Source organism: Magallana gigas, chromosome 3, assembly GCF_963853765.1.
Source record: "Magallana gigas chromosome 3, xbMagGiga1.1, whole genome shotgun sequence".
Taxonomy (NCBI): domain Eukaryota; kingdom Metazoa; phylum Mollusca; class Bivalvia; order Ostreida; family Ostreidae; genus Magallana; species Magallana gigas.
In genome coordinates this window covers 44,469,748-44,491,876 of record NC_088855.1, presented here as the reverse complement: position 1 = coordinate 44,491,876, position 22,129 = coordinate 44,469,748, and the positions used below count along the sequence as shown (strand labels likewise).

The following is a 22,129-nucleotide window of genomic DNA, read 5'->3' as shown; positions in this document are numbered from 1 at the left end:
GTTATACTTTCATGTTAAATACTGAAATCTGATTAGTTAAGACGCAGTTAATAATATTTTCTATAACCCTCAGCGTTAGTAACGCACTTAGCAACGGGTAACATTAAAAAATGTTACATGCGCGGAAATTATGCGCGTTCGGTTCGCTGTAGAATTCACGTTATTCCTATATAAAAGCAGTAAAATTTTCTTAAAAATTAAGACATTCAGTATAACAAAATAAATAGTGCCTGTTTGGTAGGATAACAGTTGAAATTGACACCCCTCGAAAACCATTGTCGACCTCCGCTTCGCGTCGGTTGACAATGGTTTTCTCGGGGTGTCAATTTCAACTGTTACCCTCCCAAACAGGCACTATTTATATAATGTACATCAATACGTTATATAAAAGAAATATATCCTAGTCCTCTTAGAACCATTTTAACAAGATCTTGATATTTCATTAGGATGTAACAATCTATTTCTTCAGTCAAAACAAGTTAAAATGACGCTGATTTCAAGCGAAATATACACCGATTGCGTAGTCTTTGCTCAAAAGCCAGACAAATCCTGTTGATTTCAAAGAGCCATGGCTGAGTGGCCTACAATGAAATAGACAGGCCTACGTCACATTGCCGTTTGACACAACTACCTAAAGTTCAAGCTCTTGTTAAAATGGTTCTATATGGGAATGAGTACTACTTGGTGTAGTCTGTGATTTTTTTTCCAATCGATAAATTGGTTAGAACTGGATCGTGTACATTTCAGGCCTGTCAGCTTTTATAGAGCTATGAATCACAATCGGTTTGTTTAAGATATAGAGGGGAAATACTCATTGGACAGTGAAGTGCTAAATGAATAAACAACAAGTATTACTTAGAAACCTGCTCGCTAACATTCTGAGGTGGCTCAAAATTTATTTGAACACATAATAGAAACTATTCCGCACATAAAAATAATAATCTTGTGTGTCATAGCTTCAAAAATATATTCTTAGTATAAACAAAACATATCTCACAACAAAATGATTTTCTAAAATACGCAATATGTATACATATCTTTAAAAATATCAACAACAAAATATTTATACAACAATATAAATCAGAATTGAACAATCACGTTAAAAAAGACGATTTTGTTATACAATAGCTTCAGATTGAACAATAATAAGTGATTGATAAATATACAGGTAAAATGTATATATATATATAGTTCCATGTATAGGTTAAATCAGTTGGGGAAATAGATGCTATATATTGTGATACATATATAGAATGTTATCCAGTATAATCAAACAACAGCTGGGTACAAAATTACATTTTATTAGATGATTGTCTCAATCCAGCAACGCCTAACCATTTATTGCCATCAGATCTAAATGTACAGAAATTTCAGTGAGAGGTGTAGAATTTGGCCAGCTTCATGTGAGTCCTGAAAACATAAACAGACAATTTTGCTGTCTACCTGCTTAAACCACCGGTCAAAAGTATAGCTTATGTATCATATTAAGTTAATCGACATCAATCCAGCGCATGTTATAACAGTGAAAAAATTCCCATAGCAATGACTTAAATCTTTATTTAAAATTTACAATTTAAGTTACATAACTAACCATTCTCGTATGCTTCAAATGAACATCACAGATGTCTAAGATAAAGTATCTCAGATTAATAATGAGCAATCTTCATGATATGATCAACAAGTAGTATTACATACCGTACTTCAAACTCCCCCTCATAGATGTCAATCATTTCTCCGTCAACATCAAGTAAATTATTCATCCGCGCTATGCTTGGATCTTGGTCCAAATTCTCAATGCAGCCAGGAAGCTTTACCTTGTATCCCCTTACTGTGTGCGTAGATATACAGTCCTTCTGGAACTAAGGAATAAAATCAGAAAAGTTGTTATTATTCGTCTACACTGAAAAAGAGCAAATTTTTGAAACATGAATTCTTATCAATTGATACAATATAGTACATAAAAAATTAGAATCTTTTTTTTTCAATTCTTTTATCTAATGCTTTGGTGTGTTTAAATTTCTCTTTGTTTATTTTTCACATATAATTTACCGGGTAGTTAGAATGGTATTTGTACTTAAAAGCATACGGTACATACTAAGGATCGAGTCATTGTTAAAAATCCCATGAAACAAGATAGGAATTCCAAGCGGCTGCTTTCTTTGAAAGCCAGAAGTGTAAAAAGTCCTGTTTTTCTTGTACTCTGAGACATTTTAACAAAATCCATTGTAGAATCTGTTGCATTGTTGAATAAGTCGCCAGAGAAGGATATTACACTGCTCACTTGTCCTGGAAGATGAAGACACACACAGCTAGTTCAATAAATCTGACACTGTAAGCAGTTACTGTTAATTTGAATAAAATATAAGACATCCTTAAATCAGCTAAAAAATAATTACTTTTTGATAACAGCAATTGATATTGATCAGTCGATATTTGTTCTTCATCAATAATTCTTCAGTGTGCATGTATAGAAACTGTCCAAAATATATTACTGAGATAGCTCGAAATCTTTTTACATCCACACCAAGAAAAATATTCTCTATGAAACTACATGAAGGTACAATTGAACCTTTGGAATGAGGGGTTGGAGGGTAGGGCAATTAACTGGGTTCTGTTTTTCTTAATTTTTTCTAATAATAGCACAGCTGCATACTAGTTATTTTCATTAGATTAGAGAAAAAAATAAGTAAACTACACATATTCAAAGCACTAGCTGAGCTCAATTGACTCCCTTATATGCTGTTCTTGGCAAAGAATTGAATGATATTTTGACAAGAAATTTTAAAATGATATATATATATAAAAGCATCATTTTCTGATTTCAAAATCAAATATCTAATGGTCTCTGGTTTCTCTATGAAATTTCTATGTATCAAAAAAAGCACCATTAATCAATAACAAATGGAACAGTTCTGACCTACTTCCATTTCCTCCATTGTTCCTTCAACATCATCAGTCTCTGAAGAAAGCTTTCTTTTTAAAAACAAATATATATGTTTAAATAGACACAGTCCAAAAATATATACATGTAACTGTAAAATGCCTTCATGCGAAAAAATAAACCCATTGCTTTAAATTAGTCTGTGTCTTTTATGCAAAACTTTAGATTCGATCTCTTGATATGAAATTCCTGTCAGAAAGGATATTCACTATACTTTTTTCAACCGTCTTTACAGACTGACAGTGGAGTGATTTATACTTACTCTGGGATTATTGATAATTTCACATTTAATAACCTCTTCTTCTTGAAAAGTCCCATATAAAAAGGTACAACTTAAAGAGAAAAAATATCAAGAAATTATTAAAGTTTGTATTGGCATTTTAATCCAATTTTCATCATCATTTATACTTTCTACTTATTACCGGTAAATCCTTGTTTGATAAATGTACAATTCAAAGCTGAAGCTATTTATTTTTCGAAATTAAAGAAATTACAACTTGGATTTCTTGGGCATTTGTTGATGCAGGCATGCATATTTGTACATTGATACACAGTGTATATCTAAATCAGTACCTGCATATCTTGCTTTTTTCAGCCACCTTTGTCTGTCCATTTCATACATCATGTCCGTGAAAAATCCGCAGGCAACGGCGATGAGACTGAAGGACATCAACTTTCCACCGCTGTACACAGCCTGAATATTATTTTCATTTGTCTCGCCTTAAAATACAACAGCCTTTTGAAATTATTTCAAATACAGTAAAACTCCTTTAGTGCAAACATGGATATAGCGAATTCTCAATATAACGAAGTTTTTTTTGAGTCCCCAGTAAAATTCTTAACAAATCTTTACAAAATTTGACATTTATAACAAATTCGGATATAACGAATTTACAGATATAGTGAACTGATTTTGAGTCCTGTAGAGGTGAATAATAATGAAATTTAACACTTTTATATTAACCAATTTCTTAACAGTTTAAAAAGTTTGCACTACCATTTAAAGGGACTTAGACACGATTTGAGATAAAAAATTTATTTTTCATGTATAAAATGGTTTACTGGTGCATTTTAAATGATTGACCAAAATATTGAATGTTAAAATCAAGTTACAAGCGAGATACAGAGGTAAGAATTGATTGTTATGTAAACAAAGCTTGAGTCTTATAGTTGTTTACAAAAAAAGGAATGTAGAGAATTACCATTTCTTATAGACATTATATAATGTAAAAAACAATTTAAACTAATTCAATATCTTCATACTACATGTATCATCAATAAAAGAAAGATTGAAACTATATACTTACACCAATACAACACATATGTAAACAAGAGATGTTTGTGAAACACTTATGCCCCCCTCCTTTGGAAACATCCACAAAGAAAATAAACGTAAAATGTTCATCCTCTGTGAAGAAAATGAGCGGAAACTGCAAATAACTAGAATTTTTCTACGTCCAAGGGCCATAACTCTGTCGAAAATTGCTCGATCGCACCCAATATCGAACTTGACCTAGATATTATCATGATAAACCTGTATACCAAATTTCATTTCAATATGTTCATCCTCTACAAAGAAAATGAGCGGAAACTGCAAATAACTGGAATTTTTCTACGTCCAAGGGCCATAACTCTGTCGAAAATTGCTCTATAACACCCAGTATCAAACTTAACCTAGATATTATCATGATAAACCTGTATACCAAATTTCATTTCAATATGTTCATCCTCTGCAAAGAAAATGAGCGGAAACTGCAAATAACTGGAATTTTTCTACGTCCAAGGCCATAACTCTGTCGAAAATTGCTCTATAACACCCAGTATCAAACTTAACCTAGATATTATCATGATAAACCTGTATACCAAATTTCATTTCAATATGTTCATCCTCTGCAAAGAAAATGAGCAGAAACTGCAAATAACTGGAATTTTTCTACGTCCAAGGGCCATAACTCTGTCGAAAATTGCTCGATCGTACCGAGTATCAGACTTGTCCTAGATATTATAATGATAAACCTGTATACCAAATTTCATTTCAAGATGTTCATCCTCTGTGAAGAAAATGAGCGGAAACTGCAAATAACTGGAACTTTTCTACGTCCAAAGGCCATAACTCTGTCGCAAATTGCTCGATCGCACCCAATATCAAACTTGTCCTAGATATTATAATGATAAACCTGTATACCAAATTTCATTTCAAAATGTTCATCCTCTGTGAAGAAAATGAGCAGAAACTGCAAATAACTGGAACTTTTCTACGTCCAAGGGCCATAACTCTGTCGAAAATTGCTCGATCGCACCCAATATCGAACTTGACCTAGATATTATCATGATAAACCTGTATACCAAATTTCATTTCAATATGTTCATCCTCTACAAAGAAAATGAGCGGAAACTGCAAATAACTGGAATTTTTCTACGTCCAAGGGCCATAACTCTGTCGAAAATTGCTCTATAACACCCAGTATCAAACTTAACTTAGATATTATAATGATAAACCTGTATAACAAATTTCATTTCAATATGTTCATCCTTTGCAAAGAAAATGAGCAGAAACTGCAAATAACTGGAATTTTCTACGTCCAAGGGCCATAACTCTGTCGAAAATTGCTCGATCGTACCCAGTATCAAACTTGTCCTAGATATTATAATGATAAACCTGTATACCAAATTTCATTTCAAAATGTTCATCCTCTGTGAAGAAAATGAGCAGAAACTGCAAATAACTGGAATTTTTCTACGTCCAAGGGCCATAACTCTGTCGAAAATTGCTCGATCGTACCGAGTATCAGACTTGTCCTAGATATTATAATGATAAACCTGTATACCAAATTTCATTTCAAGATGTTCATCCTCTGTGAAGAAAATGAGCGGAAACTGCAAATAACTGGAACTTTTCTACGTCCAAGGGCCATAACTCTGTCGAAAATTGCTCGATCGCACCCAATATCGAACTTGACCTAGATATTATCATGATAAACCTGTATATAAAATTTCATTTCAATATGTTCATCCTCTGCAAAGAAAAGGAGTGGAAACTGTTGGTGGACTGACCGACAGACTGACTGACCGACAGACAGCAGCAAAGCAATATGCCTTCCCTTCTTCGAAGGGGGCATAACAATGACAATATTCGAGCTTTGTTTACAAAACAAAGAATTATGACCTCTGTATCTTGCTTATTACTTAATTGATATTTGACTTTCAAATTATCAGCATTATAAACTTCTATATTTATCATTATAAACATTGAAAATGGAAAAATTTAGTTTGAAAATATAAAGTCAAATCGTGTCTAAGTCCCTTTAACATAATAGTTTGAATGAATTTAATTTCATATAAAGTTTTCAATTCACAATCTGATTGTAAAAGGTATCAAAGTAATGTATTTTTATTTTATGTCTCAATTAGCAAAAATTATAGTTTGGTAAAAGAATACATGTATATACATGTATTGAATTTGCTATACATGTAGTTATTATTACGAATTCAATATACCGGTATATATAGGGATATAACGAATTAAGGATATAGTGAAGTAAATCCACTGGTCCCTAGGACTTCGCTATATAACTGAGTTTTACTTTAACTTACTTGTATTATTTAAAAAGAATTTTTATTATTTTTGTCGAAAAAATGATCGATACACATAAATTAATTAAATACACAATGTATATATAGACATTGTATTCAAACATTTTAAGTTATGTTGCTGTTAAGTACTAACCCCTAATTATATGCAATGCTGCTGTGACATAATCCAGAGTGCCATAGAGAAAGTTAGCTGCTCCATTTCCTGTACCTGAAAATTACATCAACATGGGGTGTATTAAGTATATAACACTTTTAAATAAACAGTCCTAAATAATTGAAAATTCTTCTGTATCCACCTGTTGGTATGATGCCAATTGGTATCTCTAAATGTTTAAGTTTACAGGTAGGTTGATCATAATCTAAACCAGCCTCTTTCTGAGCTTGGGTCAGGAGACAGTTGAGGACTTCAAGTAAACTTCCGTCACCTCCTACTATTACTAATCTTATAAAACACAACAGAATACATCATTACTTACTAGGAGTTCAAATCAGACTGATACATTAATTGAAATATCTACACTGTATACAAACCCATCAACACTAGCCGTGTCGAAACAGTTTATCAGGTCAATCATGTGCTTCGGTCGTTCAGAAACTGTACATAAAAATGAAATGACATCATAGAATGATGAAACAGAAATACTTCATATATATGTAAGCTTTTTTAATGTATGGAAGCGATTTGATGAGGTGAACAAATCTGAAAATTAGTGAAAGTCTTTCACTGAAAGAAATATATGAATTAAGTTATGTACTATATACTTACCATTGACGTCACATTTTATGTTTGCTGCTTTAAACAAAGGGTAGACAACTTTGCTGTATACATCCAGAGAATTTTGGCTTCCTCCAATAGGATTAATAAAAACTCCCAGTTTTTTTGGTCTTTGGTTCACTATGAAGGAAATTCTTAGAAATAAACTACATTTTTATCTCTTTTCTTAAAAGAAATGTCTTGATCCCATTGAATTTTTCATGCAATATTGTGTTCTTCAGTTCACCTTGACCTAAATTTTCATTGATCTTGTCCTGCAGTGCCTCGCATTCCTCTTTTGACCCAGTGACCTGTACAGTTTCTGCTGTCCACTTGTAGTTTTTACCTTTAGAGATGTACCTGACGACAAGATAGGGAGAGGACCAAAATAAACCAGACAAGAATCCAGCTGGTTCCTCTGAGAGATGACAATCAATTACATCACAAATCTCTACACCTGTCAAAAAACGAATATGGTCAACAAACAGAGGTGACAGTCAATTAACAGTATACAGTTGTTGACTGGGGTCGAGGGCAACAGTTGATCTGTCGGACCGTCTCGCAAACTGTTGCCCAAGGCCGAAGGCCGCGGGCAACAGTTTGCGAGCCGGTCTGATTGATCAACTGTTGCCCGAGACACAGTCAACAACTGTTTTGTTATATCCTTTCTAATCAATAACACGTTTTCGCGGAATGTGACGTCACCGGTCAACAGTCTTTTTTAACAGTCAATTTTAACAGTTCCAATTTAACAGTTCCAGTCCAACAGTCAAAATGCTGGACTTTTTTTCGTATAGAGTTATATAGTAACTGTTTTACAGGGGTATAACAATATACAGTTGTTGACTGGGGTCGAGGGCAACAGTTGATTTGTCGGACCGGCTCGCAAACTGTTGCCCAAGGCCAAAGGCCGCGGGCAACAGTTTGCGAGCCGGTCCGATAGATCAACTGTTACCCGAGACACAGTCAACAACTGTTTTGTTATACCCCTTCTAATCAATAACACGTTTTCGCGGAATGTGACGTCACTGGTCAACAGTCTTTTTTAATTAATAGTCGATTTTAACAGTTCCAATCTAACAGTTCCAGTCCAACAGTCAAAATGCTGGACTTTTTTTCGTATAGATTTATATAGTAACTGTTTTACAGGGGTATAACAAATCTCAATATCATAAATATCATAAATGGTCTCTGAGTATATGCCTTTGGCTCAGATGAGCTAAAACTCAACCTTAGATTTTACAATACTTAATTTTTGTAGTTTCCTTGCCAGATATATACTATGACTTACACATTGGCTTACCTTTTCTTTTATATAAAAAGACCAAATAGAGGTGACATGCAATTAGGTGACAGATGTCTCTCGATATGCATTTGGCTCAGGTGAGCTAAAATTAGCATGTACAATAATCTCTTGCTGACCATAGCATGATTTAAACGTTTTACATACCGGTACACCTTTTTTATATAAACTAAAGAGGATGATTGCTTTGTTTTCATCATTTGTTCACTGAAACCTACAAAATATTCACCATGTTAGCTATAGCTATAGCATGTTGCCACTTTCACTGTGTAGTAAAATATTGAGGTTTAAATTTGATATCAGCTACCTATACCTAACGATACATACAAATATTATTTCTGTCCGATATTCTCAGTCTTTCTTTCTCCAAGACGAAAAATTCAACGTCAACTTTAAATACCATGCTTCTCAGCAAAAATGTAAACAAACCAATTTTGGATTGGGCTAATATACGGAGATGTGCAGGAACTTATTCAGTTATTGTCCAACAATATTCAATATACCCGTGCACTTTAACCAACTTGTAACTGACTCCTGTCTATACTTTAAAAAAAAGAAACAATATAATGAAATCACTTTGAGTAATTCATACATAAATTAATATCAATGTTGATATTTATTATTTTAATTAATACATGTACAATATGTATATAAATAAATAATTGTTAAACAAAATAATTTTCTTCGGAATTTTTTTCAACTTTAAGTTGACAAAGTCTATATTATGATTTCCTTACGAATTTTTTCAACTTTTACGTGAACAAAGTCTATAATATTTTCCAGTAGGCGCATATGTTCAGTAACAGTTAATACACTATGTAAATGTCTATATTTACTATTAATTATTTCACTACGAAATTTTTAATAACGCACGTGTATCTTATAAAATTCTTAACCCAGCAGATGTAAAATCAACAAGAAATATTTGTAACTTCATACGTGATATAATTTATTTCGGTTGAACTCGATGAATTAGAATAAAATTATTTTCTTGTGTGGAAACGCTAATAAAAGTAAGGGGCGGGGCTTAAGGTTTTGTCGGTAAGTCGTGTTCGATATTTCATTCTGGCGTTCAAACTTTGCACGGGAAAGTTTAAAGTGTATGATTGTGGTAATCAGTACTTAATAATTAAGGTTCTTATTGAGTATACCGGTATAATGGTAATGTGCTCTTGAGCATATATGACAAGCTGCTTGTCAAATGAAAACTTCAGAAGTTTTCAGATATGGATGATATTGATTATTGCAAAATATTGATGTTGAATATCGCATATTGTGTGGGAGTGACTTTCTGTAATGCAAGAACGCAAATGCAAAAAATAAATATTGTTTTTTGTTTTTGGTGTTTATTGTTCTTGGTAAGTGCAAGTACAAAAGAAATGCATTTAACATAAGAGAATCTATGTACTAATTATATTCCTATACTGTATATATGACTTGCACCACTTGTAGGGTTTTTTGTCAATAAATGGAATTGAATTGAATATAATATTATATACATTTTATAAACAGTTAAAAGATAAAATTTACTAGTATTCAAATATATAATATGTAAAGTATCAGGGACTCAAATGAATAATATAAATAAAAGCTTAGGTAACCTTTCGGGCATTAACCCTATCATACAACACATACTTTAACATAATGCATGGGAATTCAATTAAATATACAACAACACACATTTTCATTTTTTAAGATTTTATTTCATTTCAAAAACAAAATGTAAAAGTTTGTTCAAATGTAAACAATAACAAATATTAAAGCAAAACAATAAATAATCTTTTTTTTTAAAAAGTACCTATACTGTATATATATATGATATTAAACATACATTAAATCAATCTGGACGGTTTGGAGATTATCACAGCTGTATAAATAGGGTGAAAAACAAGTTACAGTCTGTTAAAAAATATAAATAATATACTGGACGGAATTCGTATTGATGAGATCACTGAACATGATTTAAACAAAATATGTAGATAAATACATATCCAGCTTTGAGCATCCTCCATATTTCAAAGTACAAAAATTAAAGTCACTTTTACGTAATAGATCAATATTCATTTACACATTTTTATCAAATACTTTTTTATTCACTTTTTGTTTTATGAAGCAGAGAGTTGTGTATTTTTCATTTTGGCTAAGTACACTGTCTGTTTGATCTTTCAGTGTCTATATCAGAGTCCTGATTAATCGGTATTAAGGATGAGACACACTCCCTGCAAGACCCAGTGACTGAGATGTTCTGTAGTGGCCAGGTCAGCCTCAAACACCAGGCCTACCCCCATGGCGTTCCTTCTCTCTGAGGTGACGTACACTGGGGTCCTGAAGGTGTTCTGGAGTTTGAGGCGGTGGGCCTCAATGGGGATGACCTTCATGACTGGGAGGTCCTGGATCAACTGTTTGGGGGACTGTCGGATCAGGCAGCAGTTCTCTCGGTCCCAGGCAGCTCCCTCCAGGTACAGACCATCAATGAAGCAACCTGCAAATCAAAACCAGTGTTGTTTTATAAAATGTTCTCCATGAATTCAATGAAAATCAAGAACATTTATATTACCCGGTATTTATATTCATTGGAACAAAGAAAAGCCTGGATTACCTTGATGAGCTCTTTCTGTGACATCATCGGCACTCTGCCATTGTGTGACTGAGGTGTAGAGAGTGGACTTGTCCAGTGGCCAGCCATTCTTACGACAAGTGGCCTGTACCAGAGCAGTCAGATAAGACTCTGGGATGTGGAGTCCAGAGAGCCACATGACAGGGGGCTCACCCTCATTCACCTTTAGAAAAGAAAGGACAATTGTGAAAAAAAATCAGAATAAACACTAGTCAATTTCATGACCATTCTATGGAGAAAATATCATCAATGTAACGAGTGAGTATTTTAATCTCAAACTCACCCAAGCATTATATTGTCTGAGTCTCCTCTCAAAGTGGATCATCCAGTTACCCAGAGACTTGAGTGTGGCGGGGGCCAGTCTCCTCCAGATGGCTGGAATCTGACCGTTGAACAGAGCGCGGGACACTTCATCCAACTCACTGCTCATACCTACTTCTCCTGCCAGAGCCTGAAGAATTAAAGCAAATATATATGAGTAAATAAATATATACCTGGATTATGAGTAATAATTAAATTAGTTTCAAATAAACTCAAATTTCATCCTATTTAACAACCATCACATTATGCATTGTCAAAACTGGATTACCCTGTTCCTCTTGTCATTTTTGCAACCAGGTGCATATGTAAATCAATATACCGGTAATTCTACACAATATTTCATATATGAACCAGGGTGCTAAATTAACTCATACATGTTTATAGCAAATTTCTGACTGAGATATCTCTAACCTTTTGCAGTGTTTGGAGTGACCTCCTCATCCTGATGATGAGATTGTTAAACCTCTCCAGCTCCTGTAACAACACCACGGTGGTGGGAGGAATGTCTAAACCATACTTCTTTCTGATTTTGTCCATCTCATACTCCGGAGGCAATTTAGCCAGAACATCTTTGGCGATCTTTCCGATGAACTCCTCTCGACTGATTCCTGACCCAGAATCCCCTGTTTGGGGCTGGAGCTCCACCAGATGGCTCCACATGTCCCTGGCTGCTGAGGTGTAGTATCCAATCTCAGCATTTGGATGGAGACCAAAGACTTCAGGGGTGTTGGCATGAGGCAAAGACTCAATATAATCTGAAAATATTGAGATATGATGAATCTATGATCTTTGATTTTTAATGTTTGCAATGAAACAGCTAAAGCCCTTATGTTACTAGCAGTGTTTCTATTGCTTAAACAAACCATAGCAGTTTTATTCATTTAATCATGCTGTAAGCAGCCCTACTTACCAGTATAGTTATCTCTGGGTCCATCTTCTGGGATTTTGTAGTCTACCTCTTCATTGTGATAGAAGTGGAAGGGCTGGAATGTGTCAAAGATAAAGTCTCCCATGTACTCATCCATGTAGGTCCTCAGGACTCTCCTGTCAAAGTCGTCAATGGCTCGACCACCGTACATCACCTACAAGATATAGACAGAATTATCACATAACGATTGGATATAAACTATTAGTATCAATCATTATATTTATAACCATTGCAAAAAAGTATCCTCACCTCTCCAATTAGATACTTCAAGCTAGCCCATGGAATCTTTGGATCACCTTGCTCAAAGGCCTTGGTAAGGTAAGTATTGAGAATCTGTTGGCACACCCTGAAGTCAGATTCATTAAAGTCGTAGGCAATGTTCCATCCAATCTTTCCATACTTCCTCCTCTCTTGTACCACAGCATGGAAAAAGGCAAGAGTGAACACCAAGGATGGGAAAGCATTGTGGGGGCACTCTGACAGGGCCTGGGCCGAGATCTTGTGGTAGGTGCCTCTCAAGTTCAGTTTCAGTCCATTGGGGGGTTCTGTGACAACCTGTTTTTGAAATAATTTAAGGTATAAAATCTTATTAATAATAAAGTAAATTTAAATTTGACAATTATGCTCAGTAAGACTTTTGTATTTACAACTTAATATCTGTTGATAATACGATGATCAAATTTTGCAGGAACGTACCTTGAGTGACCTCTGCAGAATACCAATAGGGAAGCTGTCAGTGGGTTCTGTGGTCAGCCAAAGTCTGAAGTCAGGATGGGGTTTAGTCAGTTTTTCTAGCTCCTTCTCAAGTTCTCGCAGCCATTTGACCAACAAGTGACAGTTCTGTAACATTAGCCACTGACCACGGGCAATGGCCGTCTCCAAGTACTGCAGGGCCAGCTTCTCCTGACCTTGACCCATGGAAAGGAACTTCAGTTTGTTGGACCCAAACTCAATTCTCTCTGCCAGCTTCATCAAGTCACTGGCAGGGTCAGAACCAGGGCTCAATATAAACACAATGGGGGACACTGGTGTACTTTGGTCAAAGATGGACTCGAAGCTGATGATGGGAGGGTTGACATATTTCTCTCCCATACATTTGGTGACATACTCCTCCACAGCTCTGTAGATTCTGTCCACACGAATACATCTTAGCAGCATCAACCTTTGGAAAGCTGACAGACCTTCCTCATACTTCAGGGGGAAAGCATCTGCCTCGGGGGTGTCAGAATCAAACCACTAAAAGACACAACAAAATATTTAAATTTCATAACAAAACAAATCCATACAAATGTACTGAAGAAGACTCTAAGAAGTTGTTGATCAAATTTACATTAGCTATAAACAGAAAATAAGAAATCTCACCTTCTTCCAGACTTTCTCATGTCTTTCAATGTCATCAATTAATGAGCTGAACTTGTCTGGAAATTCCTCTGCCAGTCTAATAGCATCTTCCCATCCAGCTTCAGGAAACCAGGAATAAGGACACTTACGACGACTCTTCTCCAATGCAAGGTTACCCTGTAGAGTTTAATGTCAAACTTATAGTTTATTGTGAACTGAAATATTCATTAAATTGTATTATTGGTGAAAAAAACATAAATTTATGATACATACTAGATTTTTTTAAAACTCTAAATATGAAGACTCTTAACAATTTTGAGCAATGAAAGGTGAATTTCAGAACAAAACATTCAGAGTATTGACCAGCGTGTTAAACATCAAAGCATTTCAATCTGAATTTTCCTGCATTTGTAAATTTTTGTTACATGCACTGATTTAGTGATATATAATGTACAGTTTTTAGAATTTGAACTGTGAACACTATTAGCCAACCAATTGAACAGTTTCAGCCAACATAGGGTTGAATCAGCCATTGAACCTTCTCCGATTCTAAGATACAAATCTGACAATTCCTAACATGCATGGACCTAAGACTGTGTCAACAAATATTTTAAGTCAAAATCTCAGTGACAATATCATAGATAACTAGGAGCGTGAGGAGATGTCTACAATTAAGACTCAGGCAATGACATTGACATCCCCTTTACCAACAGTGTATCAAACTCAGCAATCTGATATTGTTCCTGTCAAATCAAAGATATAGTTACACAAAAAATTACATATACTAGTACATAGAGATAAATGGAGAAAGAGATTTTTTTTCCAGTCATAAAAAATTTAGGGAACAGGGTAATACATTTTACTGAATGTGAACAAGAAAAATGGTATTTGTACCTTGATATAGAAGTCAAGCTCCTCTTGGGTTACATGACTTTGATCTTGTTCCAGTTTGATAGTGATTTGGAAGGAGAACAACAGTTTATGCTTCTCAAAGATACCTGCATAAGATAATACAATATTTTCACAACAAACTTCATATATCAGTACACAGAAAACGAAGTTTTCTTGAAAACTGCTCATAAAAATCTAAACTGAAACACCTACTATTAAAGCAAGCTCTAATGCTCACCATGAATAATTATAAATACTTAATAAAAAATACATTAACAATATATGCCTGGTATCGTACTAAAAGATGGCAATGAACACCAAATTACATGTAGTTAAAAATACTGATAATCACCTGTGCAGCCATAGTTGTATATATTGTGTGTCAATGTGTCCATTATATTTTTAAGTCTCTTCTGTAGAATGGCATCAGGCATGGACTTCTTCAGGGAGAGCTCAAACACCCCTAGGTAGGCATCCAAGCTGTACTGGTACATGGTATTAATGGTGGACAGGTCAGCCAAGATGAAGAACAGAATGGCTCCTCTCCGAGCTGCAGGTCTGTAGCCATCTCGGAGTTTGTCAATGTCAATAGCTGTCTTAGCTCCCAGCTTTAATTTCTCAGACACCTACAAATTGAAGGCATGGAAGTTTTACATGCACATTACAGAAAACTCTGATTTTTTTGTTGGAAAAAACGTTTTTAAATTATGAATTATCAATATACAATCTAACATCACAAACTTAGAGTAAACAAATTTATGCCGAAGGGCGGTGAGTTAATCAGACCTCAGTAGCCTTGGTTTTGGTTTCCTCCAGTGTTTGGATCAGCTCCATGTTGTCCAACATGTTGCCCTGGGACTGGGCTAGCTCTCTGAGCAGGGCATCCTCTAGGTCCTTCAGGAGCTTCTTGTTGGTGCTGGTCTCCTGGATCAGGCGCTCTCTCTGCTCCTCCAACTCTCGCCTCTCAAACTTCACTATCACACTCAGTAACTGATCCTCAAGACCCTGGGCAAAATATGCAGGACTGATATAAAATTTCAATATACCAGGTTCTATAAACTAACTTTTATATGCAAAGATTTTTTCTTTATCCTGTAATGATCTTGCTGATAGCAACTAAATTTCGTAACAAAAATCATTTTCAAAATATGAATAAAGAACAAAAGATATCAAATAACCATCTTGTGTGTTTCAGACAATGGAGCTCTTGTGATTCTACTAGTAGCCAAATTCATTTGCACACAAATGAAAGTTGGTTTACAATACAAAGAGTATAAAAATCTTAATTTTACAGTTTAAGGGACAGAAAAAATTGACAATGACAACATACCTTGAGTGTGACAGTATAGTTGATGACCATGGATTTTCCAAACACATTTGGGGAGTACTTTGGATTGGCCAGCTTAGTATTCAGATAGAGCCTGAAGTTGGGGTCATAGTCCACCTCCTTGTCTCCTAGCAGAATGAACTCTCGACCTTTGTCTCCTGCAACATCACAACAGAAATAGTCTTCATTAGTCCTTAAAACTCAAGCTTTTAAAAACTTTTCTGTTTAATTTGATCAACATTTATATCAAGTAGAAATATATAGGTTTGACATGTACTGTGCTTATACAACAAACACAGAAACATATAACTCTCATATAGAACATCAACAGCCAGTAAATGATAAACAACAATAACTGAATGGGAACAGCATGCATGCATGCATCATCATCATCATCATCATCATCATCATCATCATCATCATTCTCTCTCTCTCTCTCTCTCTCTCTCTCTCTCTCTCTCTCTCTCTCTCTCTACTATATTGCATTTTTGATAAAAATAAAACAAAACATCAAGTTGAAATAAACATTAATGACAAATTCATGCTTGATACTTCCTGTTTAAGATAATTTTGAACTAACCTCCTGAAAAAAATTATACAAGGTATCAAGTTCAAAGGTATGCAGTTTTCATTTGTGAATGCATATTTTGTTGGTTTTTTTTTTTCTTTTTTACTAACAATGCCCATTATACACATTTTTATTTGGAAAAAATGAAGTAATGAAAGGAAGCAACTTTTCCACCTTTGATGTTCTTTTCCAGTACATTGTCTATGACTGGGTCAATGTATTCATCCACATCTTTGAACAAGAATGGGAAACCATACTTAATAGCCAGCTCCAGTTGTTTCAAGAAGTCATGATCATTGAATGTGCACACCTATGAAATATATATATTCATATTCAATTTATTTGACTATTACATGCAAAAAAATATTTGAATAGTTATGATATAATATAATGATGTCAAACGAATATGAAGTCTTATTTTCAGACCTTCAGATTGTTTTGCTCTTCTTTGCGTTTTATCCAGTTCAGAGCTTGCTGCTGTGGATCAATACACATAGGGAATCTGCTGGCCCTGGTTGTCAAGATACCGTTCTGAATTGACAACTCATCAGGAGGGAGACCTTCTGATGTCCACCTGTTGGAGAAGGAAAGTCACCCAAATTTAATAGCAATAAGATTATTACAGAATTATACAGTTTACATTAAAAAAAAATTTGTTTTTAAAACACCTAAAATTTAGTCATCCAATTTTTGAAAAGCTCATCTTTCAAATCAAGTTGCACAATTTCATCAAGTTGTTTATTTCTTATAAACATTACAATTTTCACAGTTTCTCTGTAAAGACTTGTACACATACTTGCTGACTTCCACTTCATTGGTCAGTAGTTCCTCCAGCTTGAATGGTTCACTCAGTGGGACCTCCCTTTTATGTAAGTCTTCCACCCAGTCCGTGTACACCATATCATTACGGAATTCCCAGCTAAAAGCTCCCACATAGCTCAGGAAAGCAGAACTCACTAGACAGTCTCCCAACAGACGGATTCGTTTCTGTTTAAGATCATTCAAGTCCAACTGCCATCTGCAATATGATAACTCATTGACTTCTGGGTACCAGTAACTCTTAAAACCACCTTCGTTACAATTCACATGTCTCAAAAATCATTTTTGATATAAGATTTATACAAGAATAGAATTCATGGGTCCCCCGCCGGTCAAGCAGTATACTAGTATCGACCAAGGCTGATTTAGAAACTTGACCAAGGTATCAGTGGTATAAACATTTGGTATAAATTTCATGTAAATCCATCAAAATTTGTAGGCATGAGAGCGCTTACAAGGTCAATTTTTGTATAAAACGGGAGTCATTATTGTGGTCAAAGTCCCATAACTCCAACAAATAGTATCGACCAATGCTGATTTTCAAACTTGACCAAAGTATTAGTGGTATAAACATTTGGTATAAATTTAATGAAAATCCGTCAAAATTTGTAGGCATGAGAGCGCTTACAAGGTCAATTTTTGGATAAAACGGAGTCATTATTGTGGTCAAAGTCCCATAACTCCAACAAAAAGTATTCTTATACATAAATAACTTTGCCTGTGTACACAAAACCTACCTCTTGTTTTCTGATGTTAAACCTGAAATAAGTTTGTCGGCAGCAATCAAACGGCGTTCCATAATGGCTGCCTCTTCCTCCAGCTGCTGTTTTTCTGACATAGCCTGTTCATACTTCATCCCAAGTTCTTTTAACTCATTTTCCAGCTTGTTGATTTCATTTGTGATCTTATCCAAATCTCTTTTAGCTTGGTGGAAGTTCTTCTCTAGCCTTGCCACCTTAAAACCAAAGTATACAATAATGCATGCATCCAATATATAGACTGAGAAATAAGAAACACAGGATTAATATACCAAACTTTCAAAAATTTACCAAGTTCAAAAAGCTGATCACAAAATACATTCTCATAATATTTGCTTTAGAAGGAAATTTCAATTGTCTTTATCTCATTTACAATGTAAATTCATAAAACAACTAAATGATGTCTTCTTTCATTCTTAATTGATGTATTACCTTTTCTCTCTTTGGTTTGATTTCTCTGGCCACCACACAATAACCCATCACAGCCTCCACAAACTTAAGCAACCCAGAGCCTGCTTTACTGATGGACTTCATGGCTTCCAAGGTCAGGTTCAAGTTCTTGTCGCTCATCAACCCTGTCAAACATTTCAATATACATAAATAATATACACATGTATAAAATAATTATGAAACTTTGCCAGATAATAAAGATGACATTTCCATGTGTACCTTTCACAGCCTGTGTTTGCCTCTGAGTGATGCTATCAACATCCATTTCCATAAGACTCTTCAAGAAGTTGGCTTCTGACATCATTCCTTTGGCTGATTTCCAGGAGACTTCACGGATTCCCTTGAATACTACAATGCATTCACACACTCTCTGTACCTCTGGCGGTGGTTTGGCAAAGGACCTTTTCAAAATCAAAAAGTTAATAATGATTAATTATTCTGCCTAGCTAAAGATTTGTACAGAAACTTGTAAATTGTAATAAATTTACACCTCACATCTAACTCCATATTATCATATCAATTTCTATAGTTGATTAAACACAAAGAAACCTTCTGCAATAAAACACAAAGTAACTTACAATAAACACAAATTAACCTACAATAACAAGAGTCCCTGTTGTTACCTGATTTCTGTGACATCTCCCTTGTCCAAGTCTTCTAAAGCCAGTCTGGCTGCCTCTAAGGCAGGCAATGCCTCAGCTAATGACTCTTCAGCATCTGCCTGTTAACAAAAAAGGGGGGTTTCATTATCTACAATGAAGATTTTGAATCACCTTATATTGAAATGACCTCTGGTGAACATCTAATAATAATCAGCAGTTACCTTCTCCTTAGCAATGACGACATTCTGCTCCTCTATCTCCTTGCCTTTGGACTCGGCCAGGGACTTTTTCTCGGTGGCCTGGACAGTACCTGTGGAGATTTCCTCCAACATGATCTCACAAGCCTCAGACTTCTCAGCCACAGCCACCTTCTGTACAGCCAGTCTGTCATTGAGGACAGCCAGCTGTTCACTGGCCTCAGCAATCTTCTGTAAACCTCCTTGTAGACGTTCACACTGAACAGAGAAATATCGCTTTTGCATCAGCATCTCACAAAATTTGAATCAAATCACTTAATAAAAACAAACTTATATAACATGGCAAGTCATGTTAAGACTATCAATAATGCAAATCAAAAATATGTAATTTCAGCCAAAGAACTCAACATTTCACTTTTATGTAAAGCTTGTAATTCAGTACTCACCAAGGCTAGAATGTATTTGTCCTTCTCTTCTAGGAGTTTAAGGTAGGAGTTGATGAAGTCTAGGTAGTTTTTGGGAGTGACATAATTGTTTCTACGGAGACGCTGTTGGAAGAGTTTGCTGCTCTTCACCACATCCAGGTGGACCATCACAATATGGCTAACCACTTCCTGTCGCTTGTCCTCAGGAATCAACTGGTTCTAAATAAAAATGCCAATAAAGATTAACCACTTGACTATGACTTGATCAATTATTACAGAAGAGCATTTTACAGACCAGTTCTTGATGATACTTTGATATATCATAACAGTAGTCAACTTACATCTGGGGAAATGAACACACTAGCAACAGCATACAAGGCCTGCTCTGGCCAGGGGAAGAACCAGTCAATATTGGCATTGTTCACCATTCCTAAAAATGACAGTATACATTGTCTGTATTCATAATTTGTTAACACATTAAAAGGTAAAATTGATATTCTATAAACATTCTTTACATACGGTAAAAACAATGTTATTATACTTTCATGTTAAATACTGAAATCTGATTGGTTTAGACACAGCGTTAGCAACACACTTAGCAACGGGTAACACAACAAATTGTTACATGCGCATAAATTATGTGCGTACGGTTCACCGTGGACTTCACTTCATTACTATATAAAAGCAGTAAAAAAAATCTCTAAAATTAAGACATTCAGTATAATAAAATAAATAGTGCCTGTTTGGGAGGATAACAGTTGAAATTGACACCCTGAGGAAACCATTGTCAACCGACGTGAAGCGGAGGTTGACAATGGTTTTTGAGGGGTGTCAATTTCAACTCTTACCCTCCCAAACAGGCACTATTTATATAAAGTTACAATTTATCCCAAATCTTTGACATACCTGGGAAGTTTCTGCATCTTGTTCTCAGGGCATCTCCCACTGGGGACATGGCCAGCACAATGTGGAGATTGTTGGCACACTTGTTGACAAAGTACTGCCAGATCATTTCTTTAATATGAGGACAACCTGCAGCTGTAGCCTCTTGACGAATCTAATCAAAGTAAGAAAAGATACTGCAATATTAAACTGCTTCAAGAATGCTAAAAGAATTCTTTGTAATACTTATTCGTGCAAAGTCTGCAAGTCTTTGCTCTTAAAATACAGCAGAAATGGAATGAAGAAAGACAATTAGAGCTTGAAGGGTTTGTGTAATATTAATCAAGATCAATAGTTTCATATATTCCTTCCCCATTTGAGTTGATGCAGGTCTACATACCGAACCAACAATAGACTCCTTTTCATCATCAGCATACAAGGCTGGCACCATTCCTGATGTCAACATGTTGTTGATCAACTCCAAGAAACCTTTAAATAACAAGTTAAAAACTTTGTACAAATAAATTTTAAATTTTTCATTGTATAAACTATTGTATAATTTTGTTGTAATCACAGCTGGAGTTCCTTTCTTTGAGTACATGAAAACTGTACCTTCTTCAGCTACATGCTGATCTGTGAAGAGGAAGACGGTTTTTTTGTTCTCCATTCCTAGCTTGTTGTACAGGATCTTCAGGTCGTCACGGAAGCTGCTCTCACCATAGCCTCGGCTGAGAGTGATTTCAAACACATCACAACCGGCGGCATACGAAGCCAGTTTACACAGACTCTGTTTACCACTACCACCCACACCAACCAGCAGGGCGTGGCCTTGGTCCATCCTGATCACACGATGAATGCGGGTCAAGTGTTCCAATGCATCGTCGAACAGGACCAGATTCATTGGAGTGTGACCCTCATTGTAATCCTCCAAAATCTGTTGGAAAAAAAATATTAAATCATGTCAAACTGGTTTTCAGAAATTTATTTCTCTAATTGAGAATATGTTCAATTGTTTTTATAATAAAAAATACATGTACTTTATGTTTCTTGAATATTGCATTAATTCCATATAATTTGAAAAAAACAACCCATTGAATTTCAGTTTATAATAATGATAAATCTAACTGAACAAAAGTATAACATTTTCATATACAGCCAGGGATATCTACAATAAACTGTATCTTAAAAAGCAGAGCAGTACCTCTTGGAAGAGTGCCTTGCAGGCATCATAATCCTGGATGTCTTCATACAGTCTGGGCTCAGATTCCTCCAGGGCTGTTCTGTAATCTCCATACAAGATGGGACTTCTCATAGCATTCTCTGCATATGGCTTGAAGTTCTCCTCCAACAGTTCCTTTGTTTTGTTCTAAAGGGAAAATCAAAATCATTATAAGAATGCCATTGAAATTTT

General features: G+C 35.1%; 2 protein-coding genes and 1 long non-coding RNA gene across 7 annotated transcripts in view; 1 reads left to right on the top strand and 2 right to left on the bottom strand.

Annotated features, from left to right (window-relative positions):
• Positions 1-426: 426 nt before the first annotated feature.
• Positions 427-9,050, bottom strand: LOC105343296 (ceramide kinase). Of its 2 annotated transcripts, none has more exons than XM_066079958.1 (12): positions 8,920-9,050; positions 7,537-7,746; positions 7,302-7,430; positions 7,067-7,130; positions 6,832-6,977; positions 6,669-6,743; positions 3,515-3,661; positions 3,204-3,273; positions 2,918-2,973; positions 2,096-2,286; positions 1,696-1,859; positions 427-1,353 (listed from the first exon to the last, which is right to left on the bottom strand). In XM_066079958.1, exons 1-12 carry the CDS (start codon positions 8,993-8,995, stop codon positions 1,293-1,295), a joined length of 1,389 nt encoding a protein of 462 aa, XP_065936030.1. In that variant the 5' UTR covers positions 8,996-9,050; the 3' UTR covers positions 427-1,292. The 2 variants fall into 2 exon arrangements, with proteins under 2 accessions (XP_065936030.1, XP_065936031.1); XM_066079959.1 differs by having other exon boundaries at positions 445-1,410.
• A 1,223-nt stretch (positions 9,051-10,273) lies between these two features.
• LOC105343293 (dynein axonemal heavy chain 10) overlaps positions 10,274-22,129 on the bottom strand; it is a 32,843-nt gene continuing 20,987 nt past the window's right edge. For all 4 annotated transcript variants that reach the window (XM_066079955.1, XM_034443050.2, XM_066079957.1 and 1 more), the window contains 26 exons: positions 21,920-22,084; positions 21,331-21,652; positions 21,119-21,207; positions 20,743-20,893; positions 20,178-20,266; positions 19,858-20,055; positions 19,436-19,669; positions 19,236-19,333; positions 18,832-19,013; positions 18,595-18,737; positions 18,142-18,359; positions 17,382-17,603; positions 17,012-17,159; positions 16,760-16,895; positions 16,021-16,175; positions 15,477-15,695; positions 15,043-15,316; positions 14,694-14,797; positions 13,821-13,976; positions 13,155-13,694; positions 12,708-13,013; positions 12,441-12,612; positions 11,942-12,285; positions 11,493-11,660; positions 11,192-11,372; positions 10,274-11,074 (listed from right to left, as the gene is read on the bottom strand). In XM_066079955.1, the coding sequence (XP_065936027.1) occupies positions 10,782-11,074; positions 11,192-11,372; positions 11,493-11,660; positions 11,942-12,285; positions 12,441-12,612; positions 12,708-13,013; positions 13,155-13,694; positions 13,821-13,976; positions 14,694-14,797; positions 15,043-15,316; positions 15,477-15,695; positions 16,021-16,175; positions 16,760-16,895; positions 17,012-17,159; positions 17,382-17,603; positions 18,142-18,359; positions 18,595-18,737; positions 18,832-19,013; positions 19,236-19,333; positions 19,436-19,669; positions 19,858-20,055; positions 20,178-20,266; positions 20,743-20,893; positions 21,119-21,207; positions 21,331-21,652; positions 21,920-22,084 (5,307 nt within the window). In that variant the 3' untranslated portion in view covers positions 10,274-10,781. The remainder of the gene's footprint in view (positions 11,075-11,191; positions 11,373-11,492; positions 11,661-11,941; positions 12,286-12,440; positions 12,613-12,707; positions 13,014-13,154; positions 13,695-13,820; positions 13,977-14,693; positions 14,798-15,042; positions 15,317-15,476; positions 15,696-16,020; positions 16,176-16,759; positions 16,896-17,011; positions 17,160-17,381; positions 17,604-18,141; positions 18,360-18,594; positions 18,738-18,831; positions 19,014-19,235; positions 19,334-19,435; positions 19,670-19,857; positions 20,056-20,177; positions 20,267-20,742; positions 20,894-21,118; positions 21,208-21,330; positions 21,653-21,919; positions 22,085-22,129) is intronic.
• LOC136274003 (uncharacterized) lies at positions 18,565-19,113 on the top strand. The gene is made up of 2 exons (XR_010712256.1): positions 18,565-18,706; positions 18,841-19,113. It is a non-coding gene; the product is annotated as an uncharacterized lncRNA (long non-coding RNA).

Bases quoted from the DNA above. Each gene is read 5' to 3' on its own strand.
- LOC105343296 (XM_066079958.1), bottom strand. From the start codon at position 8,995: ATGGTATTTAAAGTTGACGTTGAATTTTTCGTCTTGGAGAAAGAAAGA. The intron at 3,662-6,668 runs GTTAGTACTTAA...TTGTATTTTAAG, and splicing joins AGCATTGCATATAATTAGGG to GCGAGACAAATGAAAATAAT. The intron at 2,974-3,203 runs GTAAGTATAAAT...GTTTTTAAAAAG, and splicing joins AAATTATCAATAATCCCAGA to AAAGCTTTCTTCAGAGACTG.